This window comes from Balaenoptera physalus (assembly GCF_965194825.1).
Source record: "Balaenoptera physalus genome assembly, chromosome: 1".
NCBI classification, from domain to species: domain Eukaryota; kingdom Metazoa; phylum Chordata; class Mammalia; order Artiodactyla; family Balaenopteridae; genus Balaenoptera; species Balaenoptera physalus.
In genome coordinates, this window is record NC_138882.1 from 40,917,867 (window position 1) to 40,942,029 (window position 24,163).

The following is a 24,163-nucleotide window of genomic DNA, read 5'->3' on the forward strand; positions in this document are numbered from 1 at the left end:
GCTGTATCAATTTACATTCCCACCAACAGTGCAAGAGGGTTCCCTTTTCTCCACACCCTCTCCAGCATTTGTTGTTTGTAGATTTTCTGATGATGCCCATTCTAACCGGAATGAGGTGATGCCTCACTGTGGTTTTGATTTGCATTTCTCTATTAATTAGTGATGTTGAGCAGCTTTTCATGGGCTTCTTGGCCATCTCTATGTCTTCTTTGGAGAAATGTCTATTTAGGTCTTCTGCTCATTTTTGGATTGGGTTGTTTTTTTAGTATTGAGCTGCATGAGCTCTTTATATATTTTGGAGATTAATCCTTTGTCTGTTGATTCATTTGCAAATATTTTCTCCCATTCTGAGGGTTGTCTTTTCGTCTTGTTTATGGTTTCCTTTGCTATGCAAAAGCTTTTAAGCTTCATTAGGTCCCATTTGTTTATTTTGGTTTTTATTTCCATTACTCTAAGAGGTGGATCAAAAAAGATCTTGCTGTGATTTATGTCAAAGAGTGTTCTTCCTATGTTTTCCTCTAAGAGTTTTATAGTTTCCGGTCTTTTTTTTTTTATTTATTTATGGCTGTGTTGGGTCTTCGTTTCTGAACAAGGGCTTTCTCTAGTTGCGGCAAGTGGGGGCCACTCTTCATCGCGGTGCGCGGGCCTCTCACTATCGCGGCCTCTCTTGTTGCGGAGCACAGGCTCCAGACGCGCAGGCTCAGCAATTGTGGCCCACGGGCCCAGCCGCTCCGCGGCATGTGGGATCCTCCCAGACCAGGGCCCGAACCCGTGTCCCCTGCATTAGCAGGCAGACTCCCAACCACTGCGCCACCAGGGAATCCCTTCCGGTCTTATATTTAGGTCTTTAATCCATTTTGAATTTATTTTTGTGTATGGTGTTAGGAAGTGTTCTAATTTCATTCTTTTACATGTAGCTGTCCAGTTTTCCCAGCACCACTTATTGAAGAGACTGTCTTTTCTCGATTGTATATCTTTGCCTCCTTTGTCATAGATTAGTTGACCATAGGGGTGTGGGTTTATCTCTGGGTTTTCTATCCTGTTCCATTGATCTATATTTCTGTGTTTGTGCCAGTACCATATTGTCTTGATTACTGCAGCTTTGTAGTATAGTCTGAAGTCAGGGAGTCTGATTCCTCCAGCTCCGTTTTTTTCCCTCAAGACTACTTTGGCTATTTGGGGTCCTTTGTGTCTCCATACAAATTTTAAGATTTTTTGTTCTAGTTCTGTAAAAAATGCCATTGGTAATTTGATAGGGACTGCACTGAATCTGTAGATTGCTTTGGGTAGTATAATCATTTTCACGATATTGATTCTTCTAATCCAACAACATGGTATATCTCTCCATCTGTTTGTATCATCTTTAATTTCTTTCATCAGTATCTTATAGTTTTCTGCATACAGGTCTTTTGTCTCCCGAGGTAGGTTTATTCCTAGGTATTTTATTCTTTTTGTTGCAATGGTGAATGCGAGTGTTTCCTTAATTTCTCTTTCAGATTTTTCATCATTAATGTATAAGAATGCAAGAGATTTCTGTGCATTAATTTTGTATCCTGCAACTTTACCAAATTCATTGATTAGCTCTAGTAGTTTTCTGGTGACATCTTTAGGATTCTCTATGTATAGTATCATGTCATCTGCAAACAGTGAGAGTTTTACCTCTTTTCCAATTTGTATTCCTTTTATTTCTTTTCTTCTCTGGCTGTGGCTAGGACTTCCAAAACTATGTAGAATAATAGTGGTGAGAGTTGACATCCTTTTCTTGTTCCTGATCTTAAAGGAAATGCTTTCAGTTTTTCACCATTTAGAATGATGTTTGCTGTGGGTTTCTTGTATATGGCCTTTATTATGTTGAGGTAGGTTCCCTCTATGCCCACTATCTGGAGAGTTTTTAACATAAATGGGTGTTGAATTTTTTCAAAAGCTTTTTCTGCATCTATTGAGATGATCATATGGTTTTTATTCTTCAATTTGTTAATATGGTGTATCACATTGATTGATTTGCGTATATTGAAGAATCTTTGCATCCCTGGGATAAATCCCACTTGATCATGGCGTAAGATCCTTTTAATGTGTTGTTGGATTCTGTTTGCTAGTATTTTGTTGAGGATTTTTGCATCTATATTCATCAGTGATATTCGTCTGTAATTTTCTTTTTTTGTAGTATCTTTGTCTGGTTTTGGTATCAGGGTGATGGTGGCCTCATAGAATGAGTTTGGGAGTGTTCCTTCCTCTGCAATTTTTTGGAAGAGTTTGAGAAGGATGGGTGTTAGCTCTTCTCTAAATGTTTGATAGAATTCACCTGTGAAGCCATCTGGTCCTGGACTTTTGTTTGTTGGAAGATTTTTAATCACAGTTTCAATTCCATTACTTGTGATTGGTCTGTTCATATTTTCTATTTCTTCCTGGTTCAGTCTTGGAAGGTTATACCTTTCTAAGAATTTGTCCATTTCTTCCAGGTTGTCCATTTTATTGGCACAGAGTTGTTTGTAGTAGTCTCAAGATGCTTTGTATTTCTGTGGTGTCTGTTGTAACTTCTCCTTTTTCATTTCTAATTTTATTGATTTGAGTCCTCTCTCTCTTTTTCTTGATGAGCTTGGCTAATGGTTTATCAATTTTTTTACCTTCTCAAAGAACCACCTTTTAGTTTTATTGATCTTTGCTATTGTTTTCTTTGTTTCTATTTCATTTATTTCTGCTCTGATCTTTATGGTTTCTTTCCTTCTGCTAACTTTGGGCTTTGTTTGTTCTTCTTTCTCTAGTTCCTTTAGGTGTAAGGTTAGATTATTTATTTGAGATTTTTCTTGTTTCTTGAGGTAGGCTTGTATTGCTATAAACTTCCCTCTTAGGAGTGCTTTTGCTGCATCTCATAGGTTTTGGATCATCGTGTTTTCATTGTCATTTGTCTCTAGGTATTTTTTGATTTCCTCTTTGACTTCTTCAGTGATCTCTTGGTTATTTAGTAACATATTGTTTAACCTCCATGTGTTTGTATTTTTTACATTTTTTCCCCTGTAATTGATTTCTAATCTCATAACATTGTGGTCAGAAAAGATGCTTGATATGATTTCAATTTTCTTAAATTTACTGAGGCTTGATTTGTGACCCAAGATGTGATCTATCCTGGAGAATGTTCCGTGTGCACTTGAGAAGAAAGTGTAATCTGCTGTTTTTGTATGGAATGTCCTATAAATATCAATTAAATCTACCTGGTCTATTGTGTCATTTAAAGCTTTTGTTTCCTTATTAATTTTCTGTGTGGATGATCTGTCCATTGGTGTAAGTGAGCTGTTAAAGTCCCCCACTATTATTGTGTTACTGTTGATTTCCTCCTTTATAGCTGTTAGCAGTGCCTTATGTATTGTGGTGCCTCCTATGTTGGGTGCATATATGTTTATAATTGTTATTTCTTCTTCTCAGATTGTACCGTTGATCATTATGTAGTGTCCTTCCTTGTCTCTTGTAGCATTCTTTATTTTAAAGTCTATTTTATCTGATATGAGTATTACTACTCCAGCTTTCTTTTGATTTCCTTTTGCATGGAATATCTTTTTTCATCCCCTCACTTTCAGTCTGTATGTGTCCCTATGTCTGAAGTGGGTCACTTGTAGACAGCATATATATGGATCTTGTTTTTGTATCCATTCAACAAGCCTGTGTCTTTTGGTTGGAGCATTTAATCCATTCACGTTTAAGGTAATTATCGATATGTATGTTCCTATTACCATTTTCTTAATTGTTTTGGGTTTGTGTTTGTAGGTCCTTTTCTTCTCTTGTGTTTCCCACTTAGAGAAGTTCCTTTAGCATTTGTTGTAGAGCTGGTTTGGTAACGCTGAATTCTCTTAGCTTTTGCTTGTCTGTAAAGCTTTTGATTTCTCCATCGAATCTGAATGAGGTCCTTGTGGGGTAGAGTAATCTAGATTCTTCCCTTTCATCACTTTAAATATGTCATGCCACTCCCTTCTGGCTTGTAAAGCTTCTGCTGAGAAATCAACTGTTAACCTTATGGGAGTTCCCTTGTATGTTATTTGTCATTTTTCCCTTGCTGCTTTCCATAATTTTTCTTTGTCTTTAATTTTTGCCAATTTGATTACTATGTGTCTCAGTGTGTTTCTCCTTGAGTTTATCCTGTATGGCACTCTCTGCTCTTCCTGGACTTGGGTGGCTATTTCCTTTCCCAGGTTAGGGAAGTTTTCAACTCTAATCTCTTCAAATAGTTTCTCAGGTCCTTTCTCTCTCTTCTCCTTCTGGGACCTCTATAATGCGAATGTTATTGCATTTAATGTTGTCCCAGAGGTCTCTTAGGCTGTCTTCATTTCTTTTCATTCTTTTTTCTTTATTCTGTTCTGCAGCAAGAATTCCACCATTCTGTCTTCCAAGTCACTTATCCATTCTTCTGCCTCAGTTATTCTGCTATTGATTCCTTCTAGTGTATTTTTCATTTCAGTTATTGTATTGTTCATCTCTGTTTGTTTGTTCTTTAATTCTTCTAGGTCTTTGTTAAACATTTCTTGCACCTTCTCGATCTTTGCCGCCATTCTTTTTCTAAGGTCCTGGGTCATCTTCACTATCATTATTCTGAATTCTTTTTCTGGAATTTGCCTATCTCCACTTCATTTAGTTGTTTTTCTGGGGGTTTATCTTGTTCCTTCATCTGGTACATAGCCCTCTGCTTTTCATCTTGTCTATCTTTCTGTGAATGTGGTTTTTGTTCCACAGGCTGCAGGATTGTAGTTCTTCTTGCTTCTGCTGTCTGCTCTCTGGTGGATGAGGCTATCTAAGAGGCTTGTGCAAGCTTCCTGATGGGAGGGACTGGTGGTCTCTCTCAACATTCTTACTGTAACAGTCCTGATCCTCCCCAAGGCATGCTTCTTGAAAATAGGGGTGAGGAAAGAGGCAATGTTACAGGACTGTGAAAGAGAAAAACATAGTATTTCAAATACTGCTCTCCCAGTTATCACAGCTTTCACTGACTCAAGCTTGGGTGATGCCAGCTTCCCACATGGGGGGTAGAGGGTCCTCTTCACAAGGGTGCAAAGGGGGGACCCTCTCACCTTAGCACCCCGATGGCCCCACATTTCCTGAGCAAACAGACTGCCTTTATTTTCTAGGCCAATAGGGGATAACCAAGCCTTTTCCCCCTTTTGTTTTGGCTGCTAGGAAGTTTAAAGTCAAATCTGTGGCCCAAAAATGGTAAGTGTTTAATTATGTGCAATCCTCACACTGAACCCATTCCTGGCTCCATCCTTCTTCTTTAATTTTAATGTATGCATTTTATTTTCTTATAAGGCACTTTAAAATCTTTCCTGAAGTCAGGGGAAATAAATTCACGGGCAGGTACAATTCTAGGTCCCTGACTACAGTTTGTCCCACTTAATCTTTTTTTTTTTTTAAATGAGATGCTGGTGTTTTTATTTTTATTTATTTATTTATTTATTTTTGGCTGTGTTGGGTCTTTGTTGCTACGTGCAGGCTTTCTCTATTCGCATTGAGTGGGGGCTACTCTTTGTTGCGGTGTACGGGTTTCTCATTGCAGTGGCTTCTCCTGTTGCGGAGCACGGGCTCTAGGCATGTGGGCTTCAGTAGTTGTGGCATGTGGGCTCAGTACTTGTGGCTCGCAGGATCTAAAGCACCGGCTCAGTAGTTGTGGCACACGGGCTTTGTTGCTCTGCAGCATGTGGGAACTTCCCGGACCAGGGCTCAAACCCATGTCGCCTACATGGGCAGCCAGCTTCTTAAACACTGCACCACCAAGGAAGTCCCTGTCCCACTTAATCTTTTTTCCAGATGAGGAAACTGAAGCTCAGAGAGGTTAAACAAACAGGCCAAAGGCAGGGCCCTTGCTGAGTGTCTAAGTGAGGCTCTCAGCTCTCTGTGTTCAGAGTTGACCCCCAGTAGGAAGCCCTTGGATGTGGTTCTCTTGGCAGGTGGGCCAACATTGTGCTGAGAAGGAGCAGAGGGGAGATTCATGTCAGATTTGTTCCAAACCCTGGGACTCTCCATCAAGCATCACGGGGATTTGCCCAGCATGCTCTGGGGCAGCCAGCCCTGCTTGAGAGGATTCCTTTTGCTGGGTCCACCATTTCCCTAGTCAATTGACCAAGGAGGTTCTCAAGGGCCAAGCTGCGGCCAGTGATTCTGTGACTGGAGCAGGTGAACTGCCGTGTGGGAATAAGTATTTCAAAGGTGTGTGCCAGCCTCATCCCCGAGGCCCCAAGTACTTGAGACGGGGCTGTGTTCTCCAGATGCTGGGTACTCCAGGTATGCTGTTTTCCTCGACTTGAGATAAGGCTGCCTTCCTAGAAAGAATTTGGGATAAATGCAAAAGCTGACACAAAGGAGCTATTCAGAAAAGAATGAAGAGAGTTTATATGCACCAAAAGGAAAGGGTTATTGCTAACTGAAAAAAACAAATAAAAGAGCAGTACCTGTATTAAGATCCTATGTGTGAGTGTGTCTTAAACACACATACTCAGATAGATACATATATGTAGACGCACACACACCACAGACCTCCATACACAGAGATTCCCCACTCGAAAGCCCCTCCCAACCCTGCCACACACAGGAAGTTTAGAAGGAAACACCAAACAACAAACTGTTAACAGCTGCTTCTGGAAAGAGAGACAGAAAGTGGGATCATGGATGAGAGAACTTCTACTTTTTAACTTTTACTATATATATTTCCATATTGTTAGAATCTTTTTTTTTACTGTTGATTTCTCCACTTTAAAAAAATGCAAGTTAACAGAATGCTCTTGAAAAATTTGTTGGAAACCAATGACATAATTAAGCTAGGAACTACTTACATATATAATTAGGAACTGCTTATATGCTCCAAAAACTATAAATCATAAATGCAGAGAAAATGTAGTTTATCAAAGGGCTGAAAACAGAAATAATAAGAAAACATTTTTTAATGGATTAGAATACCACAAAAGGACAAAGACCAAATTTACAATTTACAAAAATAAATCTAAGTTAGATGAATTCCTCCATTAAAGGACAGAGACATTTAGACTGTGTTTAAAAAAAAAAAAAACAACCTAATTATATGCTGTTTATCAGAAACTTATTTAGCAAAATTGCAATAAAATTTATAAGTAAACATAACAAAAGTATTTTATGCAAATGCAACTAACAAGAAACAATACCAATATCAGTGACAGTATACTGATTGTGAACAATATCAATGTCAGACAAAACTTAATTTTTACAAACATCTTTACACAAAGAGAACCATTTTACTAACAGGGATATAATTCTCAAAGCTGAAACTCTCATAAACCTTTAAGTGACAAATAACACTATCTCAATGTATTGAAGGGAAAGGTGTTAGAAATAGGATAAGAAACAGAAAAACAATAGTAGTGAAAGATTTTGACACATTTTGAGTTTTTAACAAACTAAACAGATGAATAATAAGCAAGGACATAATTAAATATGCATATCAAAAGATATACATTCTGTATCAGTCAGGGTTGTCCAGAGGAAACTAACCATCATGTCTTACAAAAGAACATAGATTTTTTTTTTGTCTCCTGTAATTCATAGAATGTTTCACTGGTCACATATTAAGCTGCAAAGAAAAATCACATTCTAAAATCTGGTCACAATCTCTGAACAAAATGCAATGGACATATTGTTAGGATTTTTTACATTGATGCTATCACTTCATAATTCAAGGACTTTAAAAACAAATGTATTGAATAAAATCAACCGCTGTGAACATTTCCAGTGAATGTGTGGCTACAGTTAAGGAGCACCCAGTGGCATCGAGAGGGCCAGCACGTTGTCTCAAGAGAAAGTCGGGGCAGGTGGGAGGAGGGGGGGTTTCCTTCCTGGCTGGGTGTCAAGTGATGGGCAGCCTTGGATGTCTAGGGTTTCAGTAGCTCCATCAGAGCTGCGGAGCCTCAGAGCCCTGGCTGTGGCCATGGTGTCAGAAATGTAGGCGGAGCCTTGGTGGAGGTAAGCAAGGGTGCCCCTACCGGCGCCTCTGAGTACCATGTTGAACGCAGCCTTTCAGATGTGGGAGGTTTTCAGGTCACTTACCTCTGCCCTTCCAGTGTGGGGTGAGCCGGGGTTACGGGGAAGGAGGGCCCTCACACGCCCATGGATTCCATCAGCTTTCATCCTCCTCGCTGTGCAATCCATCCATCCAATATGGATCCATATTTTCCCAGCCACCAAGTCCAATGAATGATAATCCTTTCTTGCTGGAACGTAGACATTCTCTCCATTCTTTTCTAATCAGCTTCCTTGCATCATCTTTTGCTTTCATCCTTAGTTCATTCTGGGAGGGCAGCCTTACCTGGAGTCTTTGAGGGATATGGGCTTTATCCTGGAAGGAAAGTCACCTGGAAACAAAGTATCTCCAGGGAGGACAGGCCTGAGTAAGGTGGCCCTGGAGAAGATGCTGAGGAAAGAGGGGAAGGCCTGGGGTCCTGTGAGGGTCACTGGAGAACCACCTCTTGGGCACCCCCTCCCCGAACAGTAACCTGTCTCCCCAAGCAAGCAGGTCTGAAAGGCCCCTGGACCCTAACCATGCCGGCTCAGCATCATTCAAGTGTCTTGGGTAAGGCTAATCACCCTTAACTCATCATTAGGGGAATCTAGATGGTTTGGGGACAAAGGTAAACTTTTGCTGTCTTGCGGAGGCAGGCAGTAGAGGGTTATAGTCAAGAGCCTGAGCTTTGGAGTCAGAAATATTTCAGAAGCCAACCGTGCTTCTTCCCAGCTGTGATCTCTGAGCCTCAGTTCCCCCGTGTAGAATGTGACACTGATGATGTCAACTTCTCAGGGGGTGTTGTGAGGACTGAATGAAATAATGAGAATAAGGCATTTAATCAAGGCCCACGTGCAATCTCTCAGTAGCAAACCAATTGCACGGGCTGTGCGGACAAGGTGGGCTTTCCGGTCTAACAGACCCATGGTGCCACCTTGTGGCTGCTGTCTCTCAGAGCATCTGGTTAATCTTTCTCAAATCCAATGACCCTTTTTCAAATGCCTACGAGCAGGCTGTGCTTGGTGAAACTCATTATTGTTTAAACAATAAAAGACTGTAATGGTAAGTATGGTGTTGATGTCATGCAACGCACCTTAGAAATATCTTAGAAAGTGATGCTGAAGAAACATCATTTGGGAGGACTCTCCCGTCTCCCCCGTCAAAGAAATCCTCTTCTTAGATTACGGCCATCATTACCCAAATACCCTCAGATGTTCCGAGCTTTAGGGGTGGAGATGCATAAGCAAATAAAAACATCTCTCCTCAGTTTCCAAGCTTCTGCCCGCTTTCAAGTCCTGCCCTATCACAGCTCCCAGTCATGTTCGACTTTCCCCTCCCCTACTGGTATCTCTTCCCCGACCACATGCCCCACTCAAACCTCCCTTTTCCTTTTCTCCTCCACCCCACTTCAACACTAATGACCACCTCTTCTAAAATTGCATCCCCCGAATCCCTCCGCCCCTTTCCTGCTTCATTCCTCTCCGTGGCACTCAGCACCGACTCCCCCTACTTGTTTCTTCTTTGTTTACTATCTTGCCCCATTTGAACGGCACTTCCCTGAGGGCAGGGATTTTAGTCTTTCTTCCTTGCTGTAGCTTCAGCACCTTAAACAGTGCCTCGCTGTAGTAGGTGCTCAGTAATTGGTTGGTTGATTGAAGGAAGGAATGAAAGCAAAGTCTTAGACAGGGGAAACTAGAGAAGCTCTGCATGCCACAGGATTAAAAACGGAAAGAAACCTTATTTCCTAAGGTAGGAAAGGAGTTTCCTAAAGAAAGGGCTGGTTTCACGAGTGCGGGTCCAGTGCAGTCACATAGGTCTCACATGTAGAAGGAGCTGGCATTCAGAAGGGTCCACCTGGAGTCTAATGCTCTGTGCTTGCAGTCTTGAAATTCATACTGTGTTGCCGAATTCGTTTTGTAAGTCAAGTCCAATGGGGCAGGTGCGCAGGTATGGGCTCAGGGCCTCAGCTCACATGGTCCTGCCTCCTGCCCGCTGCCAGTTCCCCCACCCCTGGGGCACCGGGCCCCACCCAGCCTCCCACACTCTGTTCCCAGAGGGGCGTCAGCATGGGCAGGGGAAGGGTGCCAGAAGTAACTTGGGACAGGGGATGGCGGCAGCTGCCTCCCAATGCCTTTCCCCCCTCCTGGGCTGGCAGCCCCATAGCATGGCTGGTGGGCAGCCAGCTAGAGGCCTTATCTTGGCAGGGGCGATCCAGGCACCTCGATCAAGGTACAAAGAAAGTCCCAGCTTGGAGGTGTAAGATCCTTGGGGGTCCTATCTGCTGCAGTGGAGGCTGTGGGCTCGACTTCTCCAAACTGGCAGTGTGTAGGGCAGGCGCCAGAGTCACACGTCCCCAGGCACCTGTCACAGGCACGTGTGTGTGTCTCTTCTGGCCAGCTTGAGTCGCAAAATATGAATTACATAATTTCAGTGATTCCACAGATGAGCTAAATGTGCTGCTACTTGCATTTAAAACTGGCATCACACTACATAAAAGATGAATAGTAAAGTTCATGCTAATAATTTAAAATTTCAATTTCTGTTTACTTATAAAATTAAATACCAAATAACACCACAATAAGCAGAGAGACCTTGGAAGAAAGGACAAGGCTTTATATATACCTTTATTTTTATCTATTTATTTATAAACTTTATTTTTGGCTGCATCGTGTCTTCGTTGCTGTGCGCGGGCTTTCTCTAGTTACAGCGAGTGGGGGCTACTCTTCGCTGCGGTGCGCGGGCTTCTCATGGCGGTGGCTTCTCTTGTTGCGGAGCATGGGCTCTAGGCGCGTGGGCTTCAGTAGTTGTGACACTCAGGCTCAGTAGTTGTGGCTCGTGGGCTCTAGAGCGTAGACTTAGTAGTTGAGGCGCACGGGCTTCAGTAGTTGTGACACTTGGGCTCAGTAGTTGTGGCTCGTGGGCTCTAGAGCGCAGACTCAGTAGTTGTGGCGCACGGGCTTAGCTGCTCCACGGCACGTGGGATCTTCCCGGACCAGGGCTCAAATCCGTGTCCCGTGCATTGGCAGGCGGATTCTTAACCACTGCACCACCAGGGAAGTCCCATATGTACCTTTAATGGTACTTGTTTCCTGCTTTTTGAACCACATTTTTATTTTGCACTGGGCCCTGCAAGTTATACTCAACATTTACATCAAAGTGGTTCTGTTAGGATTAATCTGTGGGTATACCATAAAGGCCTGGTAATCAGTTTCTGATTGTATTTCGATAATATTATATCTCTGATAGAACTACGTTATCAACTGTGTAATAAACCTATAATAAAATAGCTAATAAAGGAGCTATTTCTTCCCATTTATGACATTATAACCCTTCATAACTTGGTCTTATTTCATTAAGCTAAAAGGATTAGCATTGCCAGGAAAACATCACATGAAAAAATGTGATGGGCACAGCAAGGACTGCTAATTCATATTAAAAGTCAGACATGTAAAAAAAAATCCATCAAAACCAAAATAAGTTTCCTTCAAGGGTGGGGTATATTCCAACAGGTTTCAGCGGAGATCAGGTTTCTCAGGCGTGGTACTCTGACGTTTAGCTGTGGGGCCGTCCTGTGCACTATAGGCTGTTTAGCAGCATCCCTGGCCTCTGCCCACTAGATGCCAGTAGCACCCTCCCTCCGATCGTAACAGTTAAAAATATCTCCAGACATTGCAAATATACCCTGGGGGGTAAAACTGCCCCCATAAGAACCACTGGCTTAGATGGACAAATGAGATGGGTAGTAAAGTGCCGTATGGCTCTTGCAAGCGTCACATTCTCTTCCCTACCCTCCAACGCCTAAATATCATAAACACAGACTCCCTCCAACTAAGATCAACAAATACAAGCGAAGTGAATACAGGAAAACTAAAGCATTCTTTTATTTAGTGACAAAAGAGTAGGCAAATGACAGACAGCTCACATACTGTTAAACAGAATAAAAAGGGAAAAAAAAGAGTTAGAGACATCATAGTGATGGAGTTTCACAGAAGGTGACAGATTTAAACTACAGAGCAAGGGGATATTTATAAGAGAGATGTCAAGGTATTAGTGACCAATCTATATCCAATTAGGTTTTCTCTAAGCTCAAGAACATTTAAAACCTCAGACTTAAATTTTAACTCTAGACGTGACAATTGTAAGCACACCACTTCAGTCCCTTAAAACTTGTCAGTAAGTGCTGCTCCTGGGTAAATATCTTTTTCTAATATTATTTCCCCACCCCAACATATAGAACATAACATTTCATGTTCCAGTAGTAATCACACACAGGATTAAAAACCCAACCGGCCAAGAAAGTGTTATTCTTTCTATGAAGCATTCTTTACAAAAGAAAGAAAAATGAAAGGGGTGGACATTGGTACAATTCTTGCTGAAGAACAGCAAGAGTAATACCAAACCACCCTGCTTACTATAGAAAAGGCACGGCTTGCGGAACCAAGTATACAGGCTACAGCAGTCGAATACCCATCTCGAAAGGGCTGGCAACATTAAATACTGTACGCAGGTCTGTGTCTCTGCGTCAGGCTAGCGCATGCCCAGGATCTGTCTGCTTTTCAGTTGGTAAGTTTGTTCAATGTCTGACAGGGCTTGAGCGCGAAGCTGAGCAGCATGAAGCCTTTTTTTCAGGTCCTTGCACTTGGATTTGGAGGTGAGCTGATTCTCAGAATTCTCACTCCTCATGACATTCTCCTTACTCTCCCCACTGAAATGAACTTTCTTCTTCATTATCGAGGATGTAAGATCAAAAAGTTCTTTAGAAAGAAAAAAGAAAAAGGTTTTTGAGTTTCATGAACAGGAGATGAACTCCTCCATACTTATCAAACTTACTGAAATATTTATTGTCAGTTTGCATGTGAAATCTGGGTACCTGTTTATTCTCTCTGGGATAGGAGTGTTAAACAAAATTCAACTGAGCAAATATTAAAGATCTCACTGGCTTTATTCAATGACTCATAAACTGGGCAGCATCCCATCCAGAAGACAGAAAGGAGTTCCAAGGAGCTGTACAAAAGGAAAGGCTTTTATAGGTAGAAGGGGGCGGGACAAGGAAGTTACACCAGCAAAGAGGGGATTGTCTGTGGCAAGGTCACCTTCCTTCAGGGGACAGCAGGGGTCTATCAGGCAGATGACCTCTCTAGTGCTGACCAGGTAATTCCAGATTGACTGGTTTAAGATTCCATTCCTGAGAGAGGCTGAAACTGCCATTAAGTTAGGTATTAAGTCCTGATTTGGTGACGTTTGGTGACCAGTGACTCCATTTTGGACCTGTTCTCTCTTTTTTTAACAGGTTAGGGGCATGAGGTTGGCAGAAATCAATCAGCCTTTTAATCTATAGCCAAAAATCAAGGAACCTATGTTTTATTCTCGCGACAATCAACGTTCTTCTTAAGGTTAAATGCACTGAAGATTATGGGCCACAATATAAAACTTCTGGAAATCAATGTTATTTATCTCTATTCTTGAAAGCAAGTGCCATTCTACCTAGAACACATTACTTCCAGAAAAGTATGGAAGCAGAAGCTCTTTCTCATAGTGAGCACCTACAGTTTTGGCTAAATACTTAAGAACACATTTTAAAGCGGCTTAACTGACCAGAAACTTGTTCCAAAAAGAACCTAAGCAAGATTCAGCATGGTAAAAGTAAATTGAGTGAACTGTACTTTTAGCATGAAAAAAATGATAATTTACTTAAAGTGGCTACACTATTAGGAACTGACAACTATTTGGGGGTTGGGGACTTGAAGGTTTGAATTCTAGAACCTTTTTGTTTTTCCTTTGTGTTCATTTAAAGGAAATATGTTCAAATATTTACTGAGCTCATTGTATGGGCCGTTGTGGACCAAACAAAGGCCCTATTGTGGTAGGAGGAGATAGACCATAAACAAATAAACAAGCCCATATGAGGAATATTTGAGGATGGTATGTGCTGTGAAGGAAATTAACATGGAGAGAGGGAGACAGAGGTGCCATGGGTGTTTGCAGTGATGAAGCCGCATAATAAGGTGACTTCTGAGCAGAGACCTGATGAGAGTGAGGAAGTAAGAAGTCACATGACTATCTAGAGCCGAATGTTCCAGTCCAAAGAAACGGAGACGCCCTGAGGGAGGAGCAGCTGCACAGAGAAATGCTGCCCTCCGACTGTCCCAACTTCCTACTTCATACACTGCTTCTCTGCAAAGCATTTTAGGAGATTGCTTTTAGGCCTCAACTCCATTGTTTCAAATAGATCCACATTTATTACCACAAACACCTATATGTTTGTAAACAGACAGTGTAAACCGTAAATCCTACTAATAAGACAGTTTTATAAGAAAGTGTTTAAAAAAAGAATTAGTGTTTCATTAAATAGACTAACTAGAGCTTTTAAAAAGATGCTGATGCTTACTGTGGTGATCTCAATTTATTTGTTTTCCTCATGTCTGAATTTTATAGCCCAAGGATGGGGAGAGGATATTTCCAGCTGTCTTGAGTTCACAAGGGCACCCCCTCTCCACTGCTTTGCTGTTTTTCTTAGGGCTCTAACGTGCTCAGTACTTTAAAATATCTCCTACCCACACTGGACACCATTCCCACAGCTCATTTTAAGTAAGTCTTTGCCGTGATTCGCATGCCAGTAGATTCTTCTACCTACGTATCCTACGAAGTGAAACACATCATCCTTCACCAGCTCTTCTCACCCTTTGCTCAAAGACTCTCAGGGCAAGATGTAAATAAACTCTTTAACTGGGAGAGCTGTCCCCAACAGGGCCTTCAATATAATTCTCGGCAACGGGCTTGATGCATGACACTTACCCAGATAAAAATTCCTCCTCACTCTATCACAGTAATCATGATTTAAGTCTAGTTTATCTTTATGGATGGCAGTGTGGAATCTAAGAAAAGCTGAAATAAATATTATAAGAATACTGAAATGGTAGATAGCAGTATTGAGAAAAAAGATATTTACTTCCATCACTAGTTTCATTTGTTTCCATCACTTATTACAGAGCATATGTAGATAGATATTAAGCAATCACATTTTGACATACACGTTTCAATTGGAACGGGTCTTAGCAAAGATCCAAAAGTGATGGCCTATTCTACAGTTGGTTTATCACACCTTTTAAGCCATACTTTCTATGAACGATGTGGCAAATATGAGTTGGTCGTGTGGTAATAGTAAAATGCTAGGATTTTCACTTGAAAATGGAGAGAAATGTAGTTTTGAAAATATACCCAGAGAAAAATCTGAAAGGCACAGCATTTTTTTAAAATGACCTAGTTTTTAAAAATAAATATCAAATACTGAACACACAGTCTGATAAAGCTAATAAAACCGAAGATGAAATCATCCTGACTCATTGCCTCATGTCTCTGATCACAGTTAAGTCAGTCATTGCTAAAACAGAATTCTTATCTCCACTGAAACGCATATATTCAATTAACTCCATCATAAAATTCAAGACTCCGGAAATTTAAAGGGCTGCCAAAGCCACCTTCGGGGCAACACGGGTGCCCATTTCCTCATTTGTGGCACCAACTTCTGTTCTCTGAGCTGGTTCACATACCTGGACCACCCGCCAAAGACAGGAACTTCTGGTCCTTCAGCAGGCTGTAATTCTTCAACAGACTTTCTGCTCTGGCCAGCTTGTTCTCTGCCAGTCTCTCACGAACACAAAGCTCACGTTCCTTCTCTTTGAGAAGGGAATGGAACGAGAAAGAAAGAAATTAACAAGTGGCTCTGGGTATAAACAATTCACATTTGGTCATCTTAGCGCTTTTCCTCATCGCTGAGGCTAACAGCCTGGCCTCCGATGAGTCATGTTTTGTGAAGGGTTTTCCTACCGTATCTCCAGCCAGCCGCACTGTTCCCGTTTCATAATGCAGTGTGGTTAGTGTGTTGTATGTTGTCTTAGGTTTTCTCCTAAGGACCGGCTTAAGCACAAGGACAAAGTCAGCTTCACCCTTTGGTTGTGATGTGTGGGAATAACTCACGGGGGAAAACAAAGAGCTACTGCCATCCCCGCTCTCCGCGGAGAAGGGGCAACAGTTCATTTTCCGGGCGTTACCCGGCTGCACGGTACAAACCCTTCTCCCTCTGGGTGAATGACAGCACCCAAACAGAAGGGAAAAATCCACAGCTCAGTTAGGTGGTACTTCTTTAGATCAGTAACGAAGTCTATTATTTATTCATGGCCCAGCATTCAGAGAGTTCAGATTTCAGCTGCTATGTGAAATTACGAAACACTGGGGAAAGTTTTAATGAAATGTTTTTGGTTGTTTGTTTTTTGTGGGTTTTGTTTTTTTTTTTAAAGAATTCTTTTGACAGAAGAGACAAAGATTTTCAGGTAAGCACAGGCTGTACCTCCCACAGAGAGCATATCTCACAGTACTAGACAATTATCATTAAGAAGTAAAACATTAACAAACACATTTAGATGCTTTATAAGTACGTTTAAATAGAAAAACACTTATGAAGTCTGCATTGGCATAGAGCTGCAGAAGCGAGATCGGGTGAGCCATGAGGGGGGAAGAAGACAGTCGCAGCCCGTCTCTTATCCCTCGATGTCAAAATGCAGAGCTGCACTGCTTCTGCTGCCTTGCAGAATCCTAAAACCTGGGTAGCAGCTCTCACTTTAGTGGAGTAGACAGAGTTGCAACATCAAAAACTCATTAGCACCCAGTCCGTCAATACCCATCAGAGTATTTAAATATCTTGTACCCACATCCTCTGTGGAACTGCCCAAATACATCTACTCTTACACACTGTAGGATTTCAGACCCGGGCTGTGTTGGAGCAGCGTATCAGAAGGGAGACGTGCTGGCAAATTCTGAGACCTTCTCTACAATGGGAAACCTCAGGGCCCGTATATTAAGAAGGATAAAGAAAAGAGTGACTCTACAGTACAGTGCGATGGCTACTGTGCTGGGCTGTCACAGTTAGGGCCCAACAATGTGACGACCACAGCTGATCTCAGAGAAAGAGGCTCAACACGAAGGTGCAGCAAGCTTGATGTGCATATCTTGGTTTCGCAAGTATTTATAAAAACATTCTAATAGAACATAGACATGAGATCCTCTATTCAGATGGATTTTCACATACATTAGAATAAGCTTCCTGGAGTTCTCTGTGCTTCACCCCCACTCAGACTTACGCTCCAGGCTTTCTTCCCTTGCTCTGAGGGCTTGCTCCCGCTCCTGTAACTGTATTTCCTTCAGTTTCAGCTCACTCAATACAGGGCTGGAGTCCTGCAACTTTCCTGGTTCTCCTAATCGCCGCCTTCTTCTCTCAGGATTTCTCCTTTGCTCTTCTGCAACCAAGTCTGCTATCAAAGGATTCTCAAGAATTTCTTCAACAGAAGGTCGATGGTAATCCTGGGAAAAAAATATTCAGTGTTACAGGCACACTTCATAATGGACTACTCATCCTGAAAGAGCAGTTACATTTAAAACAGCATATATTTCCAAGGCAATGGGTCTTTTTGTTGTTGTTGCTGTTGCATAGCATTATAGTTCAACATCTGTATAGAGTGATCACCACCACAAGCTCAGTTACCATCCATCACCATGCAACTGACCCCCTTTGCCCATTTTGCCCATTCTCCCCCCGCAACACACACACATGGGTCTTAAACACCTGAAAAATAAGTTCACTGGTGGCTTTAACTCATGAGGTTCTGGGTCCACAAAATAATGCAGATTTTAACTTACCTGTGTTCCCCTTTTAACCTAAGAAGGCTCAATCCCTGTGCTGTGCTGTGTAGCATTGCTAGGGTCGGTCTGTTTCAGGGCACGTACTGCCCTTGCATCTCTAAACTACATTAAGCAGGATGTTCTCTCACCGACCTTCAATCCTGTTACTTCACCTGCATCCTTCCTTCTCTTTGAACTTCCACAGCATTTAACTCTGTTCTTACACAGCCTGATCCCTAGGACATCTCCCTCCCCATCCCACTGCCAGATTTTTTTCTACATAATCTCTTTATTTCCCCTCTACCCTTTTTAGCCAGCCCTCCCGCACCATTCCCATCTCTAATGATCTCTAATCTCTCAGAGCTAGAGGCAGAGTAATAAGGTCTTATTATTCCTGGCCCCTTCCTGTACCACCTGCCACTTTGAGGTAGGCAAGGACAAGGGGAACTGAGGATTTGGATCCTTCTTGCAATCTTTCCTTGCTACCAACCATCTGTTAGCATGGCAGAGAGTGGGAGGAGACATAAAGAAAGCACAGAAGGCAGGCCAGCAATGTGCCAAGGATACATGTTTTCACTCTTGGTAACAGTAGATTTAGCTAAAGAAATATATTTAATGTTTCTTTAGACTCATTGCTCCACGAGAGCATACACTGCAAAACTTAACTGAGAGATGGAAACATACAATATATCATCTTATAAACTTTACCTTTAAATTTAACATCCTTGTAATTATGTCATTTAATTCATCAGAGTAACGATATGGAATTCGCCTGAATTTGCCTTCTCTGATCTTCCCAGCTAGTTCTTTCTGGTTGAAAGCTGTAAATGGAGGCCTGGGGAAAAAAATTTTTTTTAAATGTAAAAATGAAAATATATAATAAGAAGCAAACCAAAAGTAGAGTTTAAGGTTCAGTTTGTATTTATGTTTCTACTTCTGGGATCTTCTTCTGTAGCTAAGTTTCCCAACCTTGGCACTACTGACATTTGGAGCCATATGATTCTGTTATGGGGACTGTCCTGTGCATTGTTTAGTATGTTTTGCGGCATCACTGACCTCTGTCCGTTAGATGCCAGTAGCTATCCCTAGTTGTGACAACTAAAATGTCTCCAGACATTGTCAAATGTCCCATGGGAGGCAAAACTGGGGGGCAAAATTCCCCTTCGCTGGTTGAGAACCACTGCTCTACAGAATACTTTAGAAGGGAAAAAACAGAAAGAAAAAAGGGAAAGAATCAGAGCTCTTTCCTGTCCAAACCCTAGACTGCTTCTCTAGATCTTTATTTCATTTCTTTCACAGGCTTGACCTATATGCTCTCCCCTTGAGCTAAGCTCAGTCTAACAGAGAAACATCTAACCAGGTTAGAAGCTTGAACAAGTCTAGATCCAGCCTCAGGGATTATATTATTAATTTGTAAATAATTTTTTTTAACCTGTCCATCTACCTTAATTTTAACCCATGGTATGATTCTTTCAGACTTGAATGTGCACGGATGCTCAAAAAGCTGAACCCGGTGAAAGGTGACAAATCTAAGTGTAAACCTCAGAATAAAAATCTGTCTTCATTATACTTACATTAATGCACACAATTCATACAGCAAACAACCTAGTGACCAGATATCTGACTTCTCATTGTAGGACATGTGATTCATTTGTTCCTTAAGGGGGAAAAAAAGGTAAGAAAACAGGGGTTTAAAGTTCATTTTGTTTTAAAACTTATAAAATTAGTCCTGAGACAAAAATGGAACTTTAAAGTTTGGTAATATTCACTCAAGGAAAAGAAAGGAACAGATTTTATATTATAAATATTTTATATCTATAACAAAAATTTCAAATACAAAAGGCTGATTCCTCTTACATTAGATCTTGTATCATAACAACAAAAAGATGGTACTTTATACTTTATATTCAAATTTATAATGGAAAAAAGGCAATGGTCTTATCCTAATACACTTTGTCATATATAATTCATTCACTTATTTTTCATTCACAAATATTTATTATGTTACTACAGGCAAGGCACTGGCAAGTTAAAGGTGAACATGAGATATCTCTACCCTCTACCCTCAAAGAATTCATAATCTAGAAACTCCATTTTAAAAGAACCAGAGAAAATTCTAGAATAACATCTAGCCCACATTTAAATGAATATAGACATAAATGGTTAATTGAATCATTCATTTATATATTTTTCCCTTAGTCCACTGTATATACCACAATAGTAACTAATATTCTCACTTCCTGTTTTAATTGTTTGCCCTTCTTCCACACGTACAGTAACAACAGTCCACCATGGCTCTTATTCTCAACAGAAGGCACAGAGGCAAGTACTGTACTGAAATCTTCAGGAGTCTTCTTAGTAATTTAAAGTCCAACAGGGGAGTCTGGTACCACTTCCTGACAATCAATCCCATAGGGAAGGCTAAACTGTATCTATTTACAAGGGCAGGAGGGAACAGGAACAAAAGAATTGTGCAGGTTTCAAATTTTCCAAGAACCACCTCTGGATAATTTTCCTTTATATCAAAGGCTCTCTATTTGGAATCTGATCCAGTGAGAAAATGACACTGCTCTGGCCATGTCTAATCTGAGTCAAAAACAAAATCACTAATTTACAAAGTTTTACACTGTAGTCAGATTGGTTAACATAACTAAAAAAGATTGAGAAAATCCTGAAAAATGTTTGTGAACAGCTAAAAAAATAAATCTCTCTCCATCTTTATCCACTCATCTTTCATATACAACACATTGGTGCTATCACTTACTGATTCAAGCTTTTCAAAAGTCACTAGAGAGCCATAAACAGTTCATACCCTTCGACCCAGAAATTCCATTTCGAGAGCTAAACACCAAGGAAATAACCAAAAAGGAAAAAAGAATAATTCATACAAAGACATGCATAGCAGCGCTCCTTAGAATGGTGAGACATTTTGGAAACCAAATATTCAGCAACTGAGGAAACAGGTAAATGGGTGGACTCTGCGGCTCCACTGTAGGAAAAGGCAATAAAAAAAGAATAAGTACAGAAAGTTAACACTGCAAAAATATGTTGTCAGAAGTGAGTGAGTCTCCTGAGCCCTGAATCTCCATGCACAAGAATCATCTAGGAGGTCTGTTAAAATACAAAGTCCAAAATAAAAAGTGGTGGAGGACAAACAAAGAAAAAAAAAGTTGAGTGCAAAGACCTGTCCAGAGATCCAAATTCACTGGATTTGGGGCTCAGGACTCTGCATCTTAAACAATCACCCCAGATGAGTTCCAGCTGGTGCCCAGGACCTATGGCACTTTGGGAAGGGCTGCTCTTGAGGGCAGAGACAAAACCTATCTCATCTTTGTGATCCCAGAGCTTAGCACTTGGTAGTCATTCAATGAAAGCTTGATTTATATTGCTAATACAGGAACTTAATGGTCTGGTGGTCCATTTGGAAAAATATAAATTTAAAATAAAACAGTATTGTTAATTCTTGCCTATTGGATATTACTAAACAAACAAAAAGCTCAATTTCCCTGCAGTTGAGTGCTTAGCATTAAGATGTTTAAAAAGCATCTAAATTCTGAAATACTTACAGGAGACATATAATAAGGTGTGCCAACAAATGTTTTTGCAAAACTCGTATCGTGGTTTAATATCCTAGCTAACCCAAAGTCTCCAAGCTTAACGTTTTGCTTGCCATCCAGGAAAACATTGGCTGGTTTCAGATCCCGATGCAGCACAGTATGACCACCATCACTTCGTCTGTGACATTCCTTTAGGGCCAGAGTCAACTGAGTCATCACTCGAAGAACAAACTCTTCATCCAAGTATTGTCTGAAATCAAAGCAGTTATATAGCCTATAACTTCTGAATAAAACCATTACAAAGATGGGATGATGTGAATTATCTAGTTTTCAAAGTGTACACATAGGGAAATAAATTGATATGAAATATGGGTGCTGACGTACCACGGATTTTCTAAAGTACCATGGACCCACCAAACAAACACCAGAAGACTCTTCCCCATTACTAAGTACTCTGTCCCTGATCCTAATACAGGATGCTTAACAGAAGCAAAACTAGGCCCATTTAAGAGATTTTACCTTTCCTTGGTCCCCTTGGCAATTGCACTAGCCAGGTCCCCTCCTTCGCAATATTCCATTACAATGTACAGTGTTGTGTTGGTTCGGTCAATAATTCTATCATAGTATCGGACGATGTTTGGATGCTTCAGCTCACGAAGTAAATTCACTTCAGAAACAAGCATGTATTTCTCAGCTTCTGTCATGGAGCCATAGTCCAGTTCCTTCCAAACTAAGATCTGAAATAAAAATTTCCAAGGTACAAATAAACTCATTATACTCAAAACCTTTTTAAAAACTTTTTAAAATTACTTCTCTAGTAAGTAGATCATACAGTGACATCATCTAACATAGTTCAATGAACCTAAGGATCCCTGAGTTTACTTCCATAATCTTCCCCTAATTTTTCAGGAATAAATGATGCAACACAGGGAGATGAGGTACATTAGGTCTCCCCCAACCCCCTAACCTCCGTTGCTTAGTCAAAGCTGGTCAAAGCTGGGGCAGAGGTGGTCAAAGTCCTCGAGCATTCCAAGTCAAGATTTCCAAGGTAAGAGAACTTAGTAAAGGTCCTTCCGTCAGAGCCAATTTCCTCTCCATTGTTTCTTTGTGTAAAGTCTACCTACACACCTTGGGAAATCTGAATCCAACAATCTGAATAATGGGTATTTTAAACGAATTCTGACTACAAGACATAAAAGTTCGAGGTGCTGATGGTCATGACTGAGAGGGCTCTTCTTCTCTAAAAATAGCTCAGGAGTCAGCTAGCTGTCACCAACTGAAGGCCCTTAGCAGGTCAAATTGGGGAAAAGGAAGAAAATGGAAGAGAAAGGAAAAAAGATAGAAAAAAAAATATATATATATATATAACATAAATATATAAAAATGTGCAGTCCCATGTAAATAGCAAAAGCGGTGTTATGTATTTGACAATATTTTATTTGGCACATTCTATTAACTTTATTTAAAAATTAAGGACAGATTCACAAATGAAAAATAAAAAAAAAAAAAAGGAAAAAGGGACACAGTTTCCCATCCCTTGAGAGACCCAGGACCGACACAGACCTGGGGGGAGATGGCTGACTCTTCTGAGCAACCTGCCTTCCAGACGCACAGCCCCAGGCCCCTCGCTTCCCTTCGGCGGCAGAGGGCGCGCCCCCCGCAGTTTGCAAAACCGCGGCGGGGGCGGAGACAGGCACCGAGCCCGCGCTCACCTTGCCGTCGCTCTTCCTCCGGATTTTCTGGCAGCGGCCGTAGGAGCCCGTGCCAATGGTGTACAGCACCTCGTAGTCTTCCGCCCGAGTCGGCATGGCCGGACCCGCGCAGGACACCTGAACGTCGCACCACCGTCGCGGAGCTGCAGCCACCGAGTCGGAGACCTCAAGCCACCGCGCCAGGCCGCCCCAGTCTCCAGCCCCGTTTAACCGTCGCGGGCCCCCGCCTCGCAGTCTATTGGCCTGCGGTAAGGCCGCTTCGCCTCTCTGATTGGCTAAGAAGAACACAACACCCTGGGCATCTTGGGAAAAGAAGCTAGGCGACCGCGTCGGCGTCCGTGTCGGCGTCTGCTTCCGACCTCTCGGGAGAAAGGGGCGGAGCTAAAACTAACGGGAGGGCGGGAGACCGAAAGCAGCAGTGTCAGGTGGTTCCCTGCCACCCTGCCACCCTATTCCTCTGGCTGAGGTCGCCAAGGCAACCGAAGTCCAGAGACCTCTCTTCAGTCTTCTTCAGACTTTTCTGCTCACTGCCTCAACCAGCCGCCTTTGCACTCTGACCTCTCACACAACCCATTCTCTGAACGCGCCCTCCTCTCTCAGGTTCCTGTACCCTGAGCCCGGGGCAGGGTCACGCCAAAGTCTGGGTGAGAACTGAGTACAGAGGTGAAAAGGACTGTCTGTCCCTGAAGGGTGCGCGAATAAGTGCTGACAGTGCTGCGGAACTGTGTGAAGTGCTTGCGGGACAAGCACTTTACATGTATTGTCTCGTTTATAAAGCAGGAATTGGCGTTATTTCCGATGAGGAAATGGAAGCACAGGAAGGTTATAGTATTTGCTTAGGTCCAACATCCAGGAAGAGAAGAATAAATGCAAAAACAGTGGATACTCATAGTAATGATTTAAAGTTCACACATGACTTTAGGATGTAGTCCTCATAGAGAGACTATATCTTTGAACACCAAACTTAGAGGCCTGTTTAACATGCAGAGGATGTGTACAAAACCTCAAGGTGGAATATGGAAGTCCCTGATGTTTTGGAATACCCAGGAGAATATGGTGGCTGTAAGGCAGAGAGAGGTTTACCTTTAAGACTCCTACAAATTTTTTTTTTATTTATTAGAAAAGACTACCAAATAGGTTATCAGGGGTGCCAAACACATAGTTGATTGACAATAAATGCAGCCTTCTCTGGGCATGCACAGAGACCAACATTT

At 41.6% G+C, this 24,163-nt stretch overlaps 1 protein-coding gene across 1 annotated transcript; it reads right to left on the minus strand.

Annotated features, from left to right (window-relative positions):
• Window positions 1-11,862: 11,862 nt before the first annotated feature.
• Window positions 11,863-23,205, minus strand: NEK2 (NIMA related kinase 2). Its single transcript, XM_082471873.1, has 8 exons — window positions 22,950-23,205; window positions 21,757-21,974; window positions 21,247-21,487; window positions 19,255-19,337; window positions 18,389-18,515; window positions 17,143-17,362; window positions 15,556-15,681; window positions 11,863-12,759 (listed from the first exon to the last, which is right to left on the minus strand). The coding sequence occupies exons 1-8, from the start codon at window positions 23,043-23,045 to the stop codon at window positions 12,533-12,535; spliced, it is 1,338 nt and encodes a 445-aa protein (XP_082327999.1). The 5' UTR covers window positions 23,046-23,205; the 3' UTR covers window positions 11,863-12,532.
• Window positions 23,206-24,163: the final 958 nt, after the last annotated feature.

Coding starts and splice junctions, on each gene's coding strand:
- NEK2 (XM_082471873.1), bottom strand. CDS start 23,045: ATGCCGACTCGGGCGGAAGACTACGAGGTGCTGTACACCATTGGCACG. Junction 21,975..22,949: donor GGAGGAAGAGCGACGGCAAG/GTGAGCGCGGGC, acceptor TTTTTATTTCAG/ATCTTAGTTTGGAAGGAACT. Junction 15,682..17,142: donor AAGGGAAGAAAGCCTGGAGC/GTAAGTCTGAGT, acceptor CCCTTCTCAAAG/AGAAGGAACGTGAGCTTTGT.